Raw genomic sequence first — 18442 nt, 5'->3', positions numbered from 1 at the left:
AGGAAACCCTGAGCCTGACAAGTGGACGATTTCAGCCACTCTTTATTCAGCCTACAAACCCCACCTCAAACCACGGAGCACCGGACATCCATTTACCGCCCGCCCCAAACTCACGCATCATCCCCTGAGGCGGGACAGGAACCTCCCCACGCGCCCCTCCCTGCGTCCGCACACAGCGGTGCCCGCTGGGAGCTGTAGTCCGCGGCGACGCAGGCGCACAGCGGTTTCCCGGCGGCGCGGCGCGGTGCCCGCTGGGAGCCGTAGTCCTCTGCCGCGCCCGCCTACTGGGTGCTGCCCGCGGGGGACTCTGCTTCCCGACGTCCTCCGCGGCCCCAGCCGTCCGGTGCCGGCAGTGCCGCCGCCATGGGTTGGGGCTGGCGGCTGGGCTTGCTGGGCGGCCTGGCCGCGTGGACGCAGCGGCGGCGGGCGGCGGCGGCGGCGCAGGGCCCTGCGGGCGGGGAGCGACGGGAGCTGGAGCTGCGGCTGGTGCAAGTGGTGTTCCGGCACGGGGCCCGCACTCCGCTGCGGCCCGTCCCGGGGGCTTCGCCGGTGAGGAGGCGCGGGGTTCGCTTCTTTGAGCTGGGAGAAACGTGATGTAGTCGGGAGTTAGCTGAGGTTAGGCAGCCGGCAGCGGAACGAAGGTTCGGTTCGGCACTGCGCTGCGTTAGTGGCCGGGCAACGGGCATTGATGTCCAGCGTTGGCTTAGGACCCTTGGAAACCCTCGTGCTCCCCTGAAGCAGTTTGTTTCGAAGCAGGTGGAGTGGCCGCCCAGTCTGTTGGAGGTGCCCGCTCACACCAAGCTGGACTACACGGTGACCGACCTCCGTGGTGGCCCGCAGCCTCCCTCGCCCTATGAGGAACGCTACAGGAAAACCACTTTCAAGGTGAGGCTCTCTTCCAGGATTCCCTCTGCGGACTGCTGTATTATTGGCATGTTCCAGCGAGACCCTTCCTCTTCTTTGTGCGCAGGGTGGTGCACTGGCCGGACAGCTGACCGCTGTCGGGATGCAGCAGATGTTTGCCCTGGGGGAAAGGCTGAGGAGGAGCTACGTAGAGGAAGCCAGCTTTCTCTCACCAGCATTTAAGCCTTCTGAGGTCTTGTGAGTTTCTTAGTACCTTTCTGGACTTTCCTTTGCTTGCAAGTACCTCTGTGCTAGGGAAACTTTCTGCTGAGCCTCGTGTGAGACCTCCCTCAGAACACAAAGCATCCCAGTTCCTAGCGGGGATGCGAGGGACAAATTCATCGCACTTAGGGTTAGCCATGGGCAATGGCGTTACGCGCTTTTATGGTGAGTGAAGAGAAACAGGTGTTTCTGGGGCACAGTCTAAAGTTCATTGAGATGAAGCACATCGCTGCTGCTTGCATCATTAATGCTGGGAGATAAAATTACAGATAAGTGCCCATTTTTCATCTCCACCATCTTCAAAGGGAAGTTACACGGCACTTAAGATAGAGGTGTCTGTATTTTAAGGTATGTATAGCAGGGTGAGATGAAACCCAAGCACAGGTTTCTAAAGCTGTGATGAAAGCTGAATCCTCAGTTCCGGCAAGTCCTCCCCGGTTGCAGCTCCAGCCACGTGAAGGAGAAAGTGCTACCTCACACGCTGCTTTCTCTCTTTCAGTATCCGTTCCACTAATATTTTCCGGAACCTGGAATCTACGCGATGCCTACTAGCTGGGCTGTACCAACAGCAAAAAGAAGGTTAGGGAGACTTCTGACCAGTACCTTTCCTTTTATCAGTCTTCCTAGATGCACACACCTCTCACTTCCCGACTCTCCCTGGCTCCTGCTTGTTGCTTCGTAAGCTCTTTGCCCCTGGTCCTTTTCCTCAATCTCTGTTTGATACTTTCTTTATCGATTTGTCACTTGCCTCCCTTTCTTTGTGTAGCTTACTGCTGGTGCTTGGATCTGTTGCCATCAATGCTGCAATTTCAGACCTGCTGAGGAGGTTTGCATTAACTTCAGAATCAAGAAAGCAAAGAGTTCCAGGTCCAGTGTTTATAAGATGCACTGTCACATCTGAAAAAACTTTGAGGCTCAGAGTTTCTCAGCAGTAGGAGTACCAAGATCCTTTGCACGTTCAGTATCTGGAGTAACTTTCAGCTGTATCTTGATAGTTGACAACTAACCTGTATGTCCTAGAAATACACTCTGGATTTTTAAGATCTCACTTCTGCTCCCTCTGTACTGAGTTCCAGGAACAAATAACAAAAGTGACCTAGCCAGAGATCAGTACGCTTCATGACACAGAAACTAGTTTTTGACACATGCAAACAAACACTAAAAAAGAAGAAAAAAAAAAAAAGTGAACATGCAACTAGGAGATATTACAAGGTACACAGCAGATAGCAGTATGGAAATAAATGCTGAGTGAGCAGTAGCAAGCACAGGAGATTGTATTGCTAGTGATAGCTCAGTGGGAATTGCTAGTTGACAAGAGTAGGCTTGAACACAAAGGCTGCGGGAGTGATTAAAGGAGTCTGAAGACACATACACTAGCAATCACACAGTCTTCCTTCTTATTCCATAGGACCTGTTGTCATTGTCACTGATGAAGCAAGCTCGGAAATCCTCTACCCCAATTACTACAACTGCCAGCGCCTGAAGTGCTTGACCAGGTAATTGCCAGCCATACCTCCCTCCCATATGATTTCACTGCAGTTTCATTTCAGCAACAGTAATTTAAAACAGCATGTTTTCTTTCCATTTCCTGCTGCCCATTGGGAATGCGTAGCTAACTGTTTAAAACATGAGGTGAGCACAGTCATGTATGAAGCAGTAGCACCAGAACAAAACAAAAAAACCCAGACACTTTTTTTTTTTGAAAGACCAATTGAATTTAGCCTGCAACTAGCAAACACTCATTACCAGCTAATGTGTTCTGTGGCATTGCTGTGGGACAGAATTAATGTCACCTGCATCCTTTAACACACTTTAACGTGCGAACACATTGGGCCTCCTTTTAAATTAATCTTCTCCTGCCACATTTATACTTTCAAGAAACTGAAATATACTCCACCTTGACACGTTGAACAAAAACTATTGAATTAAAATAAGAAACATCCTACATAAAAAGAACACTCATGTTTGCAGAATCAAGTATTCCATAAATGTTTATATCAGGTTGGGCATGGGGTGGAAACCAGACAACAAGGCAAATATATCACCATTTGGTTGCATTGTATATTAGCATATTTTTGTCCCAGGATATCTTAAGGGTTTTCAGAATTCACTTGCAAAAGCTTATTGTATAACACTCAACACTACAGACAACAGGTTGTTCATGACAGTGGTGAGGTGACAATCCATTGAAGCTATTCAGAAAAGCCAAAGTATATTCAGACTCAGCTAGTAATACCAGCAGTGCAAAAGGAGAGTAAGGTGTAAATCCTCCCATTCTTTCCCCCATCTCACTGACTGCACGTTTTGCAACCACGTCAAGGTGGATTTTTTAAGCTGCATTAAGAAGTAGTTACCCAGCCCAGAGGTCCCCCATGCCAGAACTTCTAGTGCCTTTGATTTTAAGCAGAAAATACAGATGTTTCTGGGGGGAAAAGAAAAAAAAAGAAAAAGGCAAACAATGACAATAAAAAAGCACCAAACTCTCCAATCTCTCCCCCAGCAGACAAGGGTAAGAGAAAAAAAATCTGCAGTATACTTAGCTTCAAGTATAGTCAGTGCTAATAGTTAAAAATATAGCTCAAACCAATGTAATGAGGCGTGTGGGTTCTACCAAAGTGAGAGGAGAATTGAAGCTGCCAGTGATTTTCTAGGTATTTCTCTTCTCCCACAGCATGAATAAATCTGTTCAAAGCTTCTACCTTTTTTTTCCTTCCATGAGGTAGTTAAAGGCTGTTCCCCAGAGATAATAGGCTCGCAATCTTCTGGTATGATGAGATCTGTTAACTGATGATACACAGCCTTTGCTTATGGGAACCTCCTGTAGGAGATGTTAACATCTCATCTAAATTTCTCTTCCCCTGTCTCTGTGAGAGCAGATGCTAACTGCTGACATCGTGTCTGTCCTCTCTGCCTCTGAGATTCCCATCATCAGGAATCCTTCAGTCTCCTGTGGTGCATCTACCCCTTACTGATAGGACACAGCTCCACTGGACTGGGAATTACAAAAAAAACTGAGAGATAAAAAGCCTGATGTGTGAACAGCTTTTGGCTTATTTGTTTTTTTTTTCCCCAATTCCCTGACAGGCAGAAGCTGAAGGATGCTCAGCTACAGCCAGCTATCTCTGAGGACTTAAAAACAATTAAGAAGAAGATGGGTGTTGATGGTGATGAGTCTGTGGATTTTTTTCTCCTCCTTGATAACATTAATGCTGAGCAGGTGAGCTGGTGATCTGTTGCACTGTCGTATAAAGAAACAATCTTTTTCTTTTTTTTCCTGACCCCAGGCATATGGAGAAGATAATAGAGGTGCCAACTCTCACTGATACTATTGGGTATCCCAGTACCTCTTTATGCAATTCAGGAAGTTAGTAGAAACAGTTTGGTCTTTCTGAAAAGCAAGATAACAGAGTCAGCCTTCTTCTAGATGCATCTCCCATGTTCATGTTCTTACCTTGAAATCCAGTATCTTTTTTTCAAGCATAATGCAGTAGATCTAAGAGTGTGGTTGGTCCTTGTTTACCCCACTGCACAGTGTTGTCCCTTTTTTTGATAGTCAGCACCTAACAAGATCATCTTAATTCTGGTTCCAGCACACTACACCTGAGTCAGATTGTCTCTGCTTCTGGAAGAGAGCTGGGCATGTTTGTGTCTCTTCTTAATACACCTTTTTTGCTGGAGCAACTAGTAATTGGTGATTGGACTTGGTGGTCTTGCTGCGAGTTGACTAGCTCAAGGCCTGTTATACTTTCTTCATCTAGCATCAAGAAAAGACATCCAATCTTCTGGTACATAGAACAAGTCTCTGTGTTTAAAAAAACATACTAGAACAGCTCATGTGAGAATTGTAGCATGCACAGTAGTACAAATGCTGTGATACAAACAACTGTTTTCTGAAGGTGATCATTTATGTGGATTCAGCATTGGCATGGAAAAGAGCAAACCTGTTCTTATGCTGCCTTCTTTCCTTCCAGGTGCACGGTTTGCCAAGCTGCCCTGTGCTGAAAGACTTTCAGCAGACTATCGAGCGTCGATGCATAGAGTCGTTGCTTTTCGTTCTGGAAGACGGTTCAAGGTGATAGCTTCTGTTCGTGCCTCCAGCCTTAGCCTTTGTTTTAGGTTCCCCAGGTTGGATGAGCTGTACCAGCTTACAGTGGCAGACAGGAAGAGTACTTTCCAGTTTGCTCAGTTTCCCTATCAGAGGTTGTTGTCCTTTCATCAGGTCTGTGCCTCAGCCATCCCAACACCAAGTTCAGTGCCTCAAGTCAGGAATATGATCTAGGACAAAGGAGCCCATACTGAGGAGGCAAGATGTGTATTTAGGTCCTGTTTTGCTGGCAGCCATGGAGGAATTAATGTCCAGGAAACAGGAGCAAGCCACTGGTAAGCAGTGAATGGTTCAGTTGATAAAGTGGCATCAGTGAACCTGTGTTACAAGCAAAAGCAGAAGAGAAATGCTTCAAGCCTGGGTGCTGAAGCTGCACAAGGCAAGGCTGTCCTTGCAGACACACAAGTATGTTTTGAATTCCGACCAGGTACATTTATTCCAGAGATGGCACTTGCACAGCTGGGCTGCAAAGTGTTGATGCTAGGGGAGAAGGTAATGCCAGCTCTACACATGTAACAACTTGCAAAAGACCTGTTGCTACATGCAATTAATTACTTGCTTCACAGTCATTTGTAAAGGTGGTGAAGTTGCTAACCTAGCAGCAGCTTTCCAGAATCCGTCACAGCTGCCACAGTCATCTGCTCTTCTCAGATGATGGCATAGGGCTGCCTTCTCTGGGAGGGCACTTGGCCTTAGCCTTTTCCTTATCTTGTATTAGAGATCTCAAGTATTGAATGAGTTTTCTCCCAATTCTATAATACCCAGTACAGCCACAATCACAGTCATACTCCCATTTCCACTTAGGTATTCATTAATTAGACAGTTTCTTCACAACAGAAGTCATCTGTTGCAGAGCTCCTCTCTGCTACAGAGACAACAATACTAAAAAAGAAAAAAAGAAAGTAGTAGCTTTCTTCTTATTCCTACTCCCAAAGGCACCCAACACTTCAGTTGTTCTTTTAGAGTCAGCTACTGTCATCTTCCCTAGTAAAATCTATGCTTCCAGAATCACAAGATAGGGAAACAAAATAGGATAGAGAACATCAAGGAGTTTCTGGGTCTTCCTTTTAGCATACCACATCTTGTGAGCATTTCTCCCTTTCCTGCAATCACATTGGAATCTCTGCGGTGAGTAAGCAACTGCTGAAAGAAAACATAATCATAGGGATCACATTCAGTAGTTCTTAGCTGCATTCAATACACATTATCAGTTTGTAAGGGAAAAGCAGGTTTACAAGTGTTCATTTGAAATTAAGTAACTAGAAGGTTAAAAAGTTAGATTTATTTCTGCTTCTTTTATAGAGAAGTTCTTCAGATGAGTGTTGGTCTCCTTTTCTATACCTTACAGAAGAACATTACAGAAGCAGCAGATCCCTCATCTCCAGCTGAAAAGTCCAGGTACAGGGCAGATCTCTCCCTCTAATCCTAAATTCTGACTTGCTGTCAGTGTGAAAAACTGGTTCAGAAGGATGTTCAGGGGGTGGGTAGAGAGAATGAGTGCTTGTCTGCTAGAAAAAGCATAAGCGATACTGACTATCCATGGAGAAAGACAGCTAATCATTTAGGATGATTTTTTTTCCTTTTTTTTTTTTTTTTTTTTTAATTATCAGAAAGCTCATTCTGTATGCTTCTCATGATGTTACCCTTATTCCTCTCCTGATGGCCCTGGGCACCTTTGATCACAAGTGGCCCCCTTATGCTGCAGATGTGACCCTTGAACTGTATCGGCACCGGCAGTCCAAAGAGTGGTTCATTCGCGTGTCTTACCACGGAGAGGTATGATCCCATAGGAAGCCCACCTTACAAATCCTGAGCTTTTGGTTTTGCTCTACATCTGTGTAAGGCCGTGAAATAAGATTTGTTTTGAGCATGCTGTCAAGCTAAGTAACAGAGTAAGACTCATAAAGCACATCCATAGTAGCCAAGGTATCTTTTCTACTGAGCTGACCATTGATCTGATGCAACCTCACACAAGGACTTGCTTCAACCAGTTTATTTCCCTGCTGCAGAATGCATTTGGATTAACAACGACGCTAGCAGTGCATGAGATCTATGATTTTGTCTCTTTGCCTTTGCAGGAGCAAGTGGTGAAAGGATGCAGAGCAGGCCTCTGCCCACTAGAAGAATTTCTAAAAGTTCTTTCGCAGTACTCAATCAGTCCAGAGGAATACAATAACCTGTGCTCTCAAACAGAGGGGAGTCAGCAAAATGACTTGTAAACAGTTGTCTTAAATTAAATAGTTTGATATCATCAGAATCTTTGACTATTTGTATTCTTGCCAGCCAACTTTCCCTATTGTAAAGCTATTTTAGATGAGGGAAGTTTTTCTGACCAGACACAGGGTGGCACAGTGTCACATTTCACTGTTAGCAGCAAGAGGAAGGAAGCTGAATAACAAAATGGCTCAAGTTCACTTCTGAGACAGCCATACAAAGGCAGCAAGAGTCCGAAAACAGCAAGGGAGAGAAGAGCCCTATTTGAACTGCCCTGCAGCTGTAGGAATGCATGAAAGCATAACAGCTCGTCATATGCTGGGATTGTGAGATGAAGCCCAGCTTGCTTTGTGCTACCAGAATTAAGAGCTGCAGAAGCTCCTGTGCCTTTCCCTTTCTTGTCACGTTGCAGATAAACGAACCTCCCAAATCACAAGCATTAGCTACCTCATCTTCTCAAGTGCACTTTTGTGCACACAAAACCTCTCCAAAGGGACAGTAAGTCTCCTGAGCTCTTCCTTGCAATCCTATAATTATAGAAATTCTGCAGTGAACATGCAAAACAAACAGTGGGCCAAGAACAAGAACAGGCACTCTTGGTGAACCTTGGTTAAATACACTTTAAACAAAGAAGTCTGTGGAGCTGCTACTGCCTTCAGCTTTGGGCAGTGTTGCAGCTATGTAAGTCACTCCAAAAGTAATGCCTCCAACTTTTTTTTCCCCATGGAAACTACAACATCTACAAGGAGTATAATGGCTCTGTTTGTTAGAGCAAATCCTCAGCTAAAAAACACTTTCTCAGCAGTCGCCACCATTAGCTATGCATTTTCACCAACAATGAACAAAAGCCAACATACCACACTCATAGAAATCTACAGCAGAGGAGGTGACCTGGTGTTTCACAGCTGCTATCATGATGTTGTGGCTAGGAAAATGTTGCCCGTGCAGTCATTGGCCCCAACAGCTGGATGTCAGGAGGCACCAAATCCATACTATATGGGAGATGTGGTAGAACGGTCCAGCCAAGATTGCCCTCCAACTTGGAATTATCATATTGCAACAGAAAAGTTGTCCTCTTCTCTGGCCTGACTCAGGAAATTAAGAGCTTTCAGCTTAGTCAGCATCACAATACAGATGTCAGATTGGATGGTTACTCAGGCTTCCAGGAAATCCACCCCTTTCCTGTACCAAAAGATAGCGCACATCACCACAGCCACTGAGAGCTGCATCTTTAACTTTTTCTTTGATGGAGAATTTACAGTTGCCATTCCACGGACTGCTGTTTCAACTTCAGCTCACAGTGGTGACACCACGTCTCATGACCAATAATGATGCAATCCATGAAACTGTCACCTTCAGCCTCATATTGGTTCAACAGGTCCTGACAAACTTACATGTGGTGTTCTTTCTGTTCCTGTGTGAGAATTTGTGGGACCCACCTGCTGCAAATTTTTTTATATTCCAACACTGGCACCATTGTTTCCAATGCATTTAAGCCAACATTCAGCTCTGCGCAGAGTTGCCTGGTCATAATCTGCTGATTCATATGGATGAGCTGATGGAGATGCTCTTCATTTCATGGTGTGACAGCTATGCACAGCTGTCTGGAATATGACTTGTCTTTCATGTCACTGTCACCACTGCTGAAATGCACCATCCACCACCTCACTGTGCTCACATCCACTGTTTTGCCTCCATAAACATTCAGCAAGCATTGATGAATGTCCGTAGGTGCCATTTTTTCCACATGAAGGAATTTAATGACACACCTTTGTTTCATCTGCAATTCCACATCAGATGCCATTTTGTAAGACTGCCCCTCTGCTACCATCTGTTCTGCAGCAACAAAATGTAACAGAGTATTGATGGGAAGGTTCAACTTTTGCTGCCACATCACCAACATCCACCTCTAATATCATAATACAACAGAAGGCATTATTTTTGGAGCAGCCCTCGTACGATGCACTTGCTAAAAAAGGAGCATTACCAGCATAGCCAACAGAAGCATTTCTAGCTGTGATGCTGACAGTTTTTCCTAAAGGACAGTACAAGGACCACTATATTGCCAAAATTTCTCTCTCAGTAAATAAAACTTGGATCCTACTTTTTTGGAGATATGGAAAGGCTAAAACAGGGGGACCAGTTATTGAAGTGGTGCTGCAGCATTGGTTCTGCAATACCCCTTCTCACTTAGACTGCAGCAATGTTAAAAGTGAACCACTGACAGATAGGTGACTGCAGGCATTTGAGTACCTTCTCCCAGGAAGAGTGGGGTGGATGATTTAATGCTACTCTTTCCTTAGGCTACCCCCACTACAGTTACTTGTTGACACCGTGCACAATGAACAGAATGACTTGAGTATTAAATACATTGCTGGAGGTCTCACTGAACTGCTATTAGAAGCCGTCAAAAAAAGCAAACAAAACATTGCTATTTTCCACTGAGCTCTTTATACAGCCTAAAACCTTAATACTGTTATATAAAAATCAATGGCCTTGCTTAAGAACATCGTGATCCGCTCTAATCAAGCTCTCTCGTAGGCATGGTATGAAGCATATGGAGAGTGGTGACTGAAACACGAGGTGTACGATTGGAAGCCATTTGCAAGACAGGGACTGCTTCAGAAGGGGGATATTAAGGAACGTTGCTGGAGGCTTGAGCTGTGATGGTAAGCAAAGCAGGAATTCATGCACATTCTGAAACAAGAGCCAAGAGCATGTCCCAGCAAAATTGAGTGGCAAATGCAGTTGCAACACTCAGAAACTGCAACACACTCAAGATCAACAGAATTCAGCAGCACAAGCTATTCTAGTGCTCCTATGACTGTTAGAGGGCATTGCATTCACACTATTAAAATAATCTAATTGCTCTAGGCAGAAAAACATACTGAAATGTACTGAAATACATTATTACAACAGCAAAGGATTTTAGAAAAACAAGCCAACATCTTGGCAGCAGCTAGGAAGGAACCTCTGAACAGGTTATTCATACTTGTCTCAAAGATTTCTGCACCACCCTCTGCACCAAACTCTGCCTTATCCTTCTCCTTGGTACAGAGTTGCTTGGACAGCACACTGGCTAAAGCCCATCAAACATCTCCAAAGTTGTCATGGAAGGAGGCACATTTAAATACTGATTTTGGAAGTGGGATTGATGGGACAGTGGAAAGGTTCAAAGATCACAGGAAACAGCTAGCAAGTGCCAAACTGCAGAAGAACTGAGGCATTTCTGAGAAAATGAATACATAAATAAAAATAGTAAAATTGTATATATGTGTGTGTGTATATATATAAAGAAGATACAGAGAGAGAGAGAGACATAAGTTCGCTCCAGAACCAATGCATCTATATGGAATAGCCTACTTTCCATAAGAACCAGAAAAGACAAATCCAAACTAATGGGACACAAAGAAAATCTGAAACTTTCTTACCCCAAGGCTGTTAGTAGGAGTGCTGCTGAAGTGAACTAACGGAGTTCAGCCTCAGGTTCCCTCATGAACTTGAGCTGCTCTGAAGATTTCTAGCATCTCAAACAAAACAGCACTGCTTTTCTGCCTCACACTCTGCCTCAAACAAAAGTAACCAGGAGTGTAAAGCGTAGTTATGCAATAAGTTGAGAGGACCCACATCACTCAGTGAAGGACCACAAGCACTGAAGACTTACTGGCTGAACATGAAGATCAAGGGGATATTGAGCTTAATATATTTTGAGTGACGTGGTTTAGTGGTATGGTGGTGATGTATTGATGGCTGCACTGGATGATTGTAGAGGTCTTTCCAACGTTAATGATTCCAGGATTCTATATTTGTCAACGAATCCAACATAATAAAGCTAGCAGTTTGAGTTGGGAGTTTAAGGCCTGAAAAAAAAAAAATAATCCACTCTAGATAATGTGCTTTAATCTTAAACATGACTAACACAATAAAGCTCAGTGTTACTCATCTATCACAACAAAGAGCATTAACAGAAATAATTGGAAACTACATGGACTGCTTCAGAATAGGAAAATCTTTCAGCGAGAGGTCACCTCATCAGGATGATGACACAGGCTACATAACACAAAACTTACATCTTGGGATAGCTTTAGGATTACTACTTAATCAATACAGTGAAGCACCCTCTTACCCTCCTTAGGAGGGGTCAGTTTCTCACATCTACCCCAAGTCAGGACCCGTGCAACATACCAGAAGCACAGCCAGTACTCAAATCCCAACCAACACTGAAGAAGATCTCCACACATTGGTCTGTTTTCTGAAACATTACCCATTGGGTACCACTAGGAGTTTGGTACTAAGCCAGTTGGTCTAGAACGTTGCTTGTAACACCCTTTGGTGGATTAGCTAACCCACAATACAGGCACAAAGCTCAAATTCATTCGGGCAGTGCTTAAAACTGCCAGCGTACTTCACAGGTGACCTGTTCACAACAGTCTACTACTTTAAAACAAACAGATTTAAAACATTTTAAACTTTTGATTTAGCAGGCACATTACTTTGCGTTTCAGAAGTTCACCATCTGCTGGGTTTACCTTTTAAGTCTCTGCGCTCCGGCTGCGCAGCCATCTGGGATGAGATAATTTGAACAGCAGACTGTTTCCTCCCATGCTACTAGAGAGGAAGAGCAGCCAAGCATGTATGAATAAAGTCTATTTCATTCTTTCAAACAAAAGGTAGAGGAGGAGGATTTGGAAATTAAAAAAAAAAAGAAGAAGAAGGAAAAAAAAAAAAAAAAAAAATCGATGGAGGAGAGGAACTAAAAACGGCAGCCCCATTATCCTTCTTCAAGTGCACCATGACTACCAGAGCTGAGTCATAGCTACTATTAAAAACAAGCAGGAAAGAGCAGAGCCTGAACTTACATCCTAAGGTGAATATGCAAGGCTGGCAGCTAGAAAGCTTTTGCATTTGAGAGCTGAGAAGGGGAAAAAGTGAGATTAGAACAAAACAGGGCAGCTCAGTCCATATCTACCAATTTATTTTTTTTTTCTAACTGGATCCAGCTGAAGCCTTTGAATCTCGTAGCTGGGAATGCCACTGAGGTTAAGGGGACCTATGTGACGCAGGAGAAGCCAAGCCTCTTGCATTTTCTGCAGGAAAAATCTTGTTAAGACACCAAATGCCAACATTTGAAGTTGGACGCAGAAGGAGCTTTAATTACCTAATATCTTAAAAATGCATCTTTTCACTTGCTAAGGGCCTTTGATGCAGTCATTTCATATCCTTTGCTACTCAAAATACCTCAAACATGTATAGGAAAGAATGGGGAAGACGTATTAAAGAAAAAAAAATAAAGAATTCTGCTTATTACCACGACAGTCAAGTTCGCCTTGTTCAACATGGTAAAACAGCCAAACATGGCAGCAGCAGAACTGTTTAAAAAAGTTGCACTATGACAATTTCCAAGATCCTGAAAAAGGAACTGTGCAACCATTTAAAGAAAAGGTAACTCCACTGTACAGGAATAACACTTACTGTGTCATTGTCAGCTGTCTGAAATCTTGACAAGCCCATGCTTCAGGCACGCTACTTGTCTTGTTAGAGGGAAGCACCACAACACACATCCCACACGTTGTCAGAAGAGTAATTCTCACCCAAAATCATTTCAAATTTGCATGACAGCACAAAGGTGAATTTGGAACAGCCGACACAATGCTTTGAAGACTGCGTGCCTTCTGATGTGTGTGGGTTCATTCATTTTGTAACACTGGCAACTAAACTTTGGTAAAACAGCCATGGACAGAAACTCTTTTTCCATCCTTTAAACATCAGCCAACTTTCACAAACCCTCACACGCAAGCATATTAAAGGTGCTCATTCTCATGTGAAGTTTCACACAAATTGACAGCCTTTTGAGGAAACTACTAATTTAAATAATTTCAAATAAGGACAAGTGAGAGGAAGAGACTACATGTTGCATACACAGTGCTAGGGCAAGCAGAGAGCTATAGAGGCCTGCTCCCTTCTCTACAGATCTGATATATCCCAGTTGTCTCCAGCAGTGGGGCTCAACTCACAGACCTGGCTTAGCATCCAGTCCTTTGCTTCTCGTAGACAAAACCCAAAAACCTGCTCACTGAAACTCAGAAGGCAAGCGTGAAAAGGCAGGATTAGGAAGCAATCAATGACAACTGCAGCAAAGCAATAATTTACCCAGCAGGGCCATCTTGATAAAAATCTGCTCACTGATAACTTCTTTCTCACCTTTGCTATTTAAGTTCATCCATTCCCTGCTATCTCAACCTCCGAGTGACAGAAGTCAGAGATGCTACCCAATCCAAAGCCCCCTGGGGGTCAAAGGGGGCAAGGGGGACACAGCCCAAGCACCCTGCACAGCTCTAAGACTCCAGTGCTCAGCAGGTGGACTTTGCTGCTTTGGGAAAACTGAAACCACCTACCTTGTAGAGCTGCAAGCGCTTGCCGAGAGAAAGCAATAGAAACAGCAGGCGTTATCTTTGAACTGCCAGTAAGGAAAGATCGTAACCATCATCCCTAGGGCATTCAGAAATAAGGCCTCACTCCAAGGAAAACCAAGCTCCATTCAAGAGTAAGCAAACAGAAGCACCTTGCAAAGAGCACGTGGCTCCTACAGACTTGATTTTTACGAGCTGCCGCAGCTTGCCCCACCTAGCCACCAGACTATCTGTGATCATAGGAAAGAACAAATGGTCATCTTGCCAGACATTCGATGCACATAGGAAACAACTGAATTGGATAAAAAAGACAGTTCATCTTTGTAAGAAACAATATATTTTATTTTTCTGACACCACAGCCCTGGCGAGTGGTTTTGTACCAAATTTAATGGAGGTTACACAGAACGTTTTACGCTGGGGAGGAAAAAAAAAAAAAAAAAATAACCACAAAAAAAATTCTGGATAACTTTTAGTGTCTGTTCCACTCCCACATTAATAAAATCACTTGGGGTTTCTAAGAAAAGGAGAATAGGAAACAGTGAGAGAGACTACTGTAGAATGTAACAGTGTCCAAGTCCAGCCCCTTCCTAGAAGTGGGAAGAGTCCCCACGTGAGGAGAGGCGCACCTAGATTTACCCCCCAAAATAACACAATGTATTGCAGCTGCCATAGGAGGAGATAGAAGGGGGACGGAGAGAGAGAGAAGCCTATTTAATAAAAGAGTGGGAGGGAGAGACAGAAGGTGCTGGACAGCACGCCATAATTTGAAAAATATGTCCTTAACTTATTATTTATTTCTTTTAAAAGATTCCCCTCACTGAACTTAAGTTCCTTTTTGTGCTTTTCATTAATACTCTGCTCTGAGGTCGTAGTTTGGTTTTTCTATACATTGGAGTTGAAGGAAAATAGTCCGAAGTTCTGAAGATGGATTCTCCACCTAAAGTAAACAGCCTAGAATCCCATTCTCCTCTCACCCCAAAGACTAAAGTCTCTGCTAAAATCCCTTTTACAATATAGTACAGTACACAAAAAAAAAAAAAAAAAAAAAAAACAAAATAACTGAGAGTCCTGGGAGAAGCCAGTCCAAAGGACGTAAACATACAGAGAATGGTGCAACTTGTGACAAATGGCAATTCTCAAAATACAGCTACAGATTCTCAAAGCAGGTGCCATCACGGGATACCCAAGTCCACAAAAATAATTTTTAAAAAATAAATCTTAAAAAAAAAAAAAAGAAAAAAAAAAAAAAACCAACCTGTTAAAATGAATAATTTTTTTTTCAGGTAATTCCATACATTCGAGATTTCCCAAAGTGTTCTCTGGTCTCTTTTCACCTATTGCATGGCCAAACTGTACTCCTGAAGCTCCCAAAAAAGCCCTCAGGACTTGGAATCTCATCTTGACAAGGATCGGAACATCCAGTCTTACGGTAGCAGCTTAAAACATCATGTTCCCTGGGTTTCCAGGGCCTTGGCTAAATCCTCCCATGCCAACATCAGCAGCCATACCTCGGGGCCTCATCTGGGGGGGAATCATGATGTTTTGCTGGGGTCCCATCATGCCCTGCATTGACATCATCATCCCAGGTGACCCCACAGGGCCCGGGTGGCTGTACAGCCCGGCGGGGGCTCGGTCCTTGCCTGGGATCATGCCCACGGCAGCCACAGGGTTGCTCATTAGCGCAGGCTGGCCAGGCATTGCTGTTTGTGCTGGTGACATCATGCGATGGTGCGGCCCCATCATGCCTTGCTGCAGAAAGGCCGGCGGTCTCATCGGGTTGTGACCCGGCATGGACGGAGCCGTCCCAAGGGGGATATCCGGAGTTCCCACTGGCCCGGGGCCCCCCATGCCAGGCAACGTTAGTCCCATCCGCGGGGTCTGCTCTCCAATCATTCCCTGCATGTGGGAGAACCCGGGCCCGGGGCCCTGCGGTTGCTTGCGGCCTGGCACCTCTCCGCGAGGGAAATACTGTAGCGTCTGGCTGGGCTTCTCCGACGGGATAATCCGGGACAGGTCAAACTCAGGTATTCCCGTGGCTCCAGGACGGATCACCTCCTGCAGCTCTGGGTCAGTGAAAACCGAAGGCATATTGTTTCCGAGAACAGTGAAGGAGTCTGGACCACCAGGGCCTCCAGTCTTGCAAAGTGCTGGATCTGTCGAACTTTGGGGCAGGTTGGTGGGACGCCCCAGAGGTCCTTCTCCATGGAAACCCATTCCCGCTGGGAAGTTGCCTTGTCCACCGCTGGGCCCGTTGTGTGGGAAGGGCACCTGCTGTGGAGGAGACTGTACAGGAGGGAACCCCTGTGGGAAGCCCAGGCGTCCTTGAGGTACCATTGGAGACTCTTGGGAACCGTGCCCCATCATTGGGTTGTGTGACATCAGGCCGGGTCCCACGGGGACCCCATGAGGAGGTATATTGGGTCCCATAGCATTTGGAGAGGGCATCTGGTTGTTATGGGAAAGAGGCTGGGTCATTCCCATGGGGCTAAGGGTTGGCATTGGACCCACTGGGTTTGGACCTGAAATTCGAGGATTCTGAGAATTAATGCCCATTCCTAGGGAAGAAATAAGGAATCGGATTTAGATTACAGCCAACAATAAACAAATAACAAAGATATCAGAGTGCTTTCTGCATGGTTACCAAGTCCAAACACACACACACACACACACACACACACACACACGAAAAAGAACTTAAAAAAAAAAAAAAAAAAAATCATTGCTAATAAAAAAAAGCATCAGTAGTGGCTCTGGAGAGTGATATTTTAACCAGAAAATTGATGCCACTTGCACAACAGTTTATCTAACTTTGTCTCTGCTCTATCAAAAAGGAACTAAAGCCTGCTCTGTAAGTAGCCTCTCAATCCATCTTGTACTTTTACTATTTTCCTGGCACTCTAGCTCAGGCAGTTGGTGACAAACGTGTCTGTGGCAGATTACCAAGATATGGACATTTGTCCACCAGGAGGAGGTGACAACCTCCTTTCAAAACCTAAGAAGAGATGAATGAGATAATGCTCGCAAAGCCTAGATAGTGGAGATCAGTGAGCTATCATCAAACTGACTCAGGTAAGCCAGCTTTCCCAAGTATATTTAGCAATTCTCATTACTACTGTGTGAAACAAATCGCATAGCTACAGGTAAACTCATCAAGAATTCATTACTAATTGCCACTCTCTTCAAACATCCAGTCATCCTCTCTTTCAACTGTATTAATTCAGCTGGGTGGAGGGGCTACAAGCTACTTTCATATTTAATAAACTCGAACCCATCATCACAGAACTGTCAGCAGAAATTGGATTTATCATATAAACACGCTGATCCATGAGAAAGCCCAAAAGAACAGCATTTTATTTTGCCTTCCCTCCCACCCCCTCAAGTAGGTACCAGGACAGTTCCCTCAATCCCAGCTGAGGTTATCATTACATGCACACCAAGTACGAGTAAATTTTGAGAAACTGCTTTAACGCTCTATTCTGTAACAAAGGCAACACATAAAACATAGTGGAGGAGAAGAGACCAGATGATTCAGTGTCAACAACAAAACAACTCTGTGAAGCTTCTGTGACACTGCCTGAAGAAGACAAAGGAAGAAGAGTTTTCTCTGGATAGTACATTGTAGGTCTGGCATTTACCCCCATGAGCAGCTTTCACTCACACAAGTAATTTCCTTCAACCTGTGCTGAAATCTCTCCTATACATACACAGTTTCCTAGTTTAGATGCTTTACAAAGAAAATACACTTTCCAGTCAGAAAAACTAGTTGCAAAGAGAACTTCCATCTCTCCACTTCAGAGAACTGCAACTGCCTTCCCTGAAAGCAACCCATGGCTCTACATCCTTCAAGGTTTTACCTCTCACCATCTTCATCTGATTAAACTTCCATAAAAATCCCCACTGTGCTGTCTGACAGCTTGAGCTTATGTTCCCTTGAATTTCTTACCTGGTACACTGTTCATAGGAGGCAAGTTTGGGGAGCGTGCAGGAGGGGAGTCATCATCTGAACTGGCCACAGTTTTGATGGCATCGTGATAGAGCGGTGTTGAGCTGGGCATGGCAAATTTGGACATCCTGGACATCATAATGGAGAGAGGATTTTGGGAGAGGGTCGGCTCTGGAGGCATTGTGTAAGGACTGCTAGAGGGAAGATTTCCAGGGAGAGTCACAGGAGCAGGCTGGCTGACGGTGGAAGGAGGTGGACCACCTTAGGAAAAGAGGAGGGGAAATTTTCTTTAAAATCTTTTCACGGTTTCTTCTTCTAGAGCGCTCAAAAACTAGAAAGCTCTTTTATTACAGGAGACCATCTGACTACTGCAGTCAATGCCTGTGCAAGGTAACCAGAAAAATAAGCCTATCAGTCAGTCAAGACGGTTAACATTTGTTATCCTACACTATACTGTAACTATCCTGAGCCTGAACAAACTCACAAGAATGATCAGGCAAGTCTGCAAATCCTACAATTTGACTTCCTTGCACTAAAGACAGATGTATGTACCACATCTAGTCACAGAAATCCAAACTGAATACAGGGTCAATTAATTGTTCCTGCACCCACCAAGTGTCAACTGTAATGCCTTTCTCTTTTTC

General features: G+C 44.5%; 2 protein-coding genes and 1 long non-coding RNA gene across 11 annotated transcripts in view; 2 read left to right on the top strand and 1 right to left on the bottom strand.

Annotated features, from left to right (window-relative positions):
* Positions 1–363: 363 nt before the first annotated feature.
* On the top strand, positions 364–7487 carry ACP6 (acid phosphatase 6, lysophosphatidic). Of its 2 annotated transcripts, none has more exons than XM_042810855.1 (10): positions 364–549; positions 757–885; positions 971–1101; positions 1625–1704; positions 2534–2621; positions 4210–4342; positions 5097–5197; positions 6533–6628; positions 6841–7006; positions 7309–7487. In XM_042810855.1, the coding sequence occupies exons 1-10, from the start codon at positions 364–366 to the stop codon at positions 7447–7449; spliced, it is 1251 nt and encodes a 416-aa protein (XP_042666789.1). In that variant the 3' UTR covers positions 7450–7487. The 2 variants fall into 2 exon arrangements, with proteins under 2 accessions (XP_042666789.1, XP_042666788.1); XM_042810854.1 differs by having other exon boundaries at positions 754–885.
* Positions 7488–9341: 1854 nt separating this feature from the next.
* Positions 9342–10713, top strand: LOC122156054. The gene is made up of 2 exons (XR_006167372.1): positions 9342–10113; positions 10502–10713. It is a non-coding gene; the product is annotated as an uncharacterized LOC122156054 (long non-coding RNA).
* A 3461-nt stretch (positions 10714–14174) lies between these two features.
* Positions 14175–18442, bottom strand: part of BCL9 (BCL9 transcription coactivator) — a 30019-nt gene continuing 25751 nt past the window's right edge. For all 8 annotated transcript variants that reach the window (XM_042809938.1, XM_042809940.1, XM_042809939.1 and 5 more), the window contains 2 exons: positions 17799–18059; positions 14175–16410 (listed from right to left, as the gene is read on the bottom strand). In XM_042809938.1, coding sequence (XP_042665872.1) covers positions 15293–16410; positions 17799–18059 — 1379 coding nt within the window. In that variant the 3' untranslated portion in view covers positions 14175–15292. The remainder of the gene's footprint in view (positions 16411–17798; positions 18060–18442) is intronic.

The sequence above is a fragment of the Centrocercus urophasianus genome, unplaced genomic scaffold (genome assembly GCF_019232065.1).
Source record: "Centrocercus urophasianus isolate 14NV4802_14NV808 unplaced genomic scaffold, USGS_Curo_1.0 seq_12, whole genome shotgun sequence".
NCBI lineage: Eukaryota > Metazoa > Chordata > Aves > Galliformes > Phasianidae > Centrocercus > Centrocercus urophasianus.
This window is presented reverse-complemented; position numbering and strand designations above follow the sequence as displayed.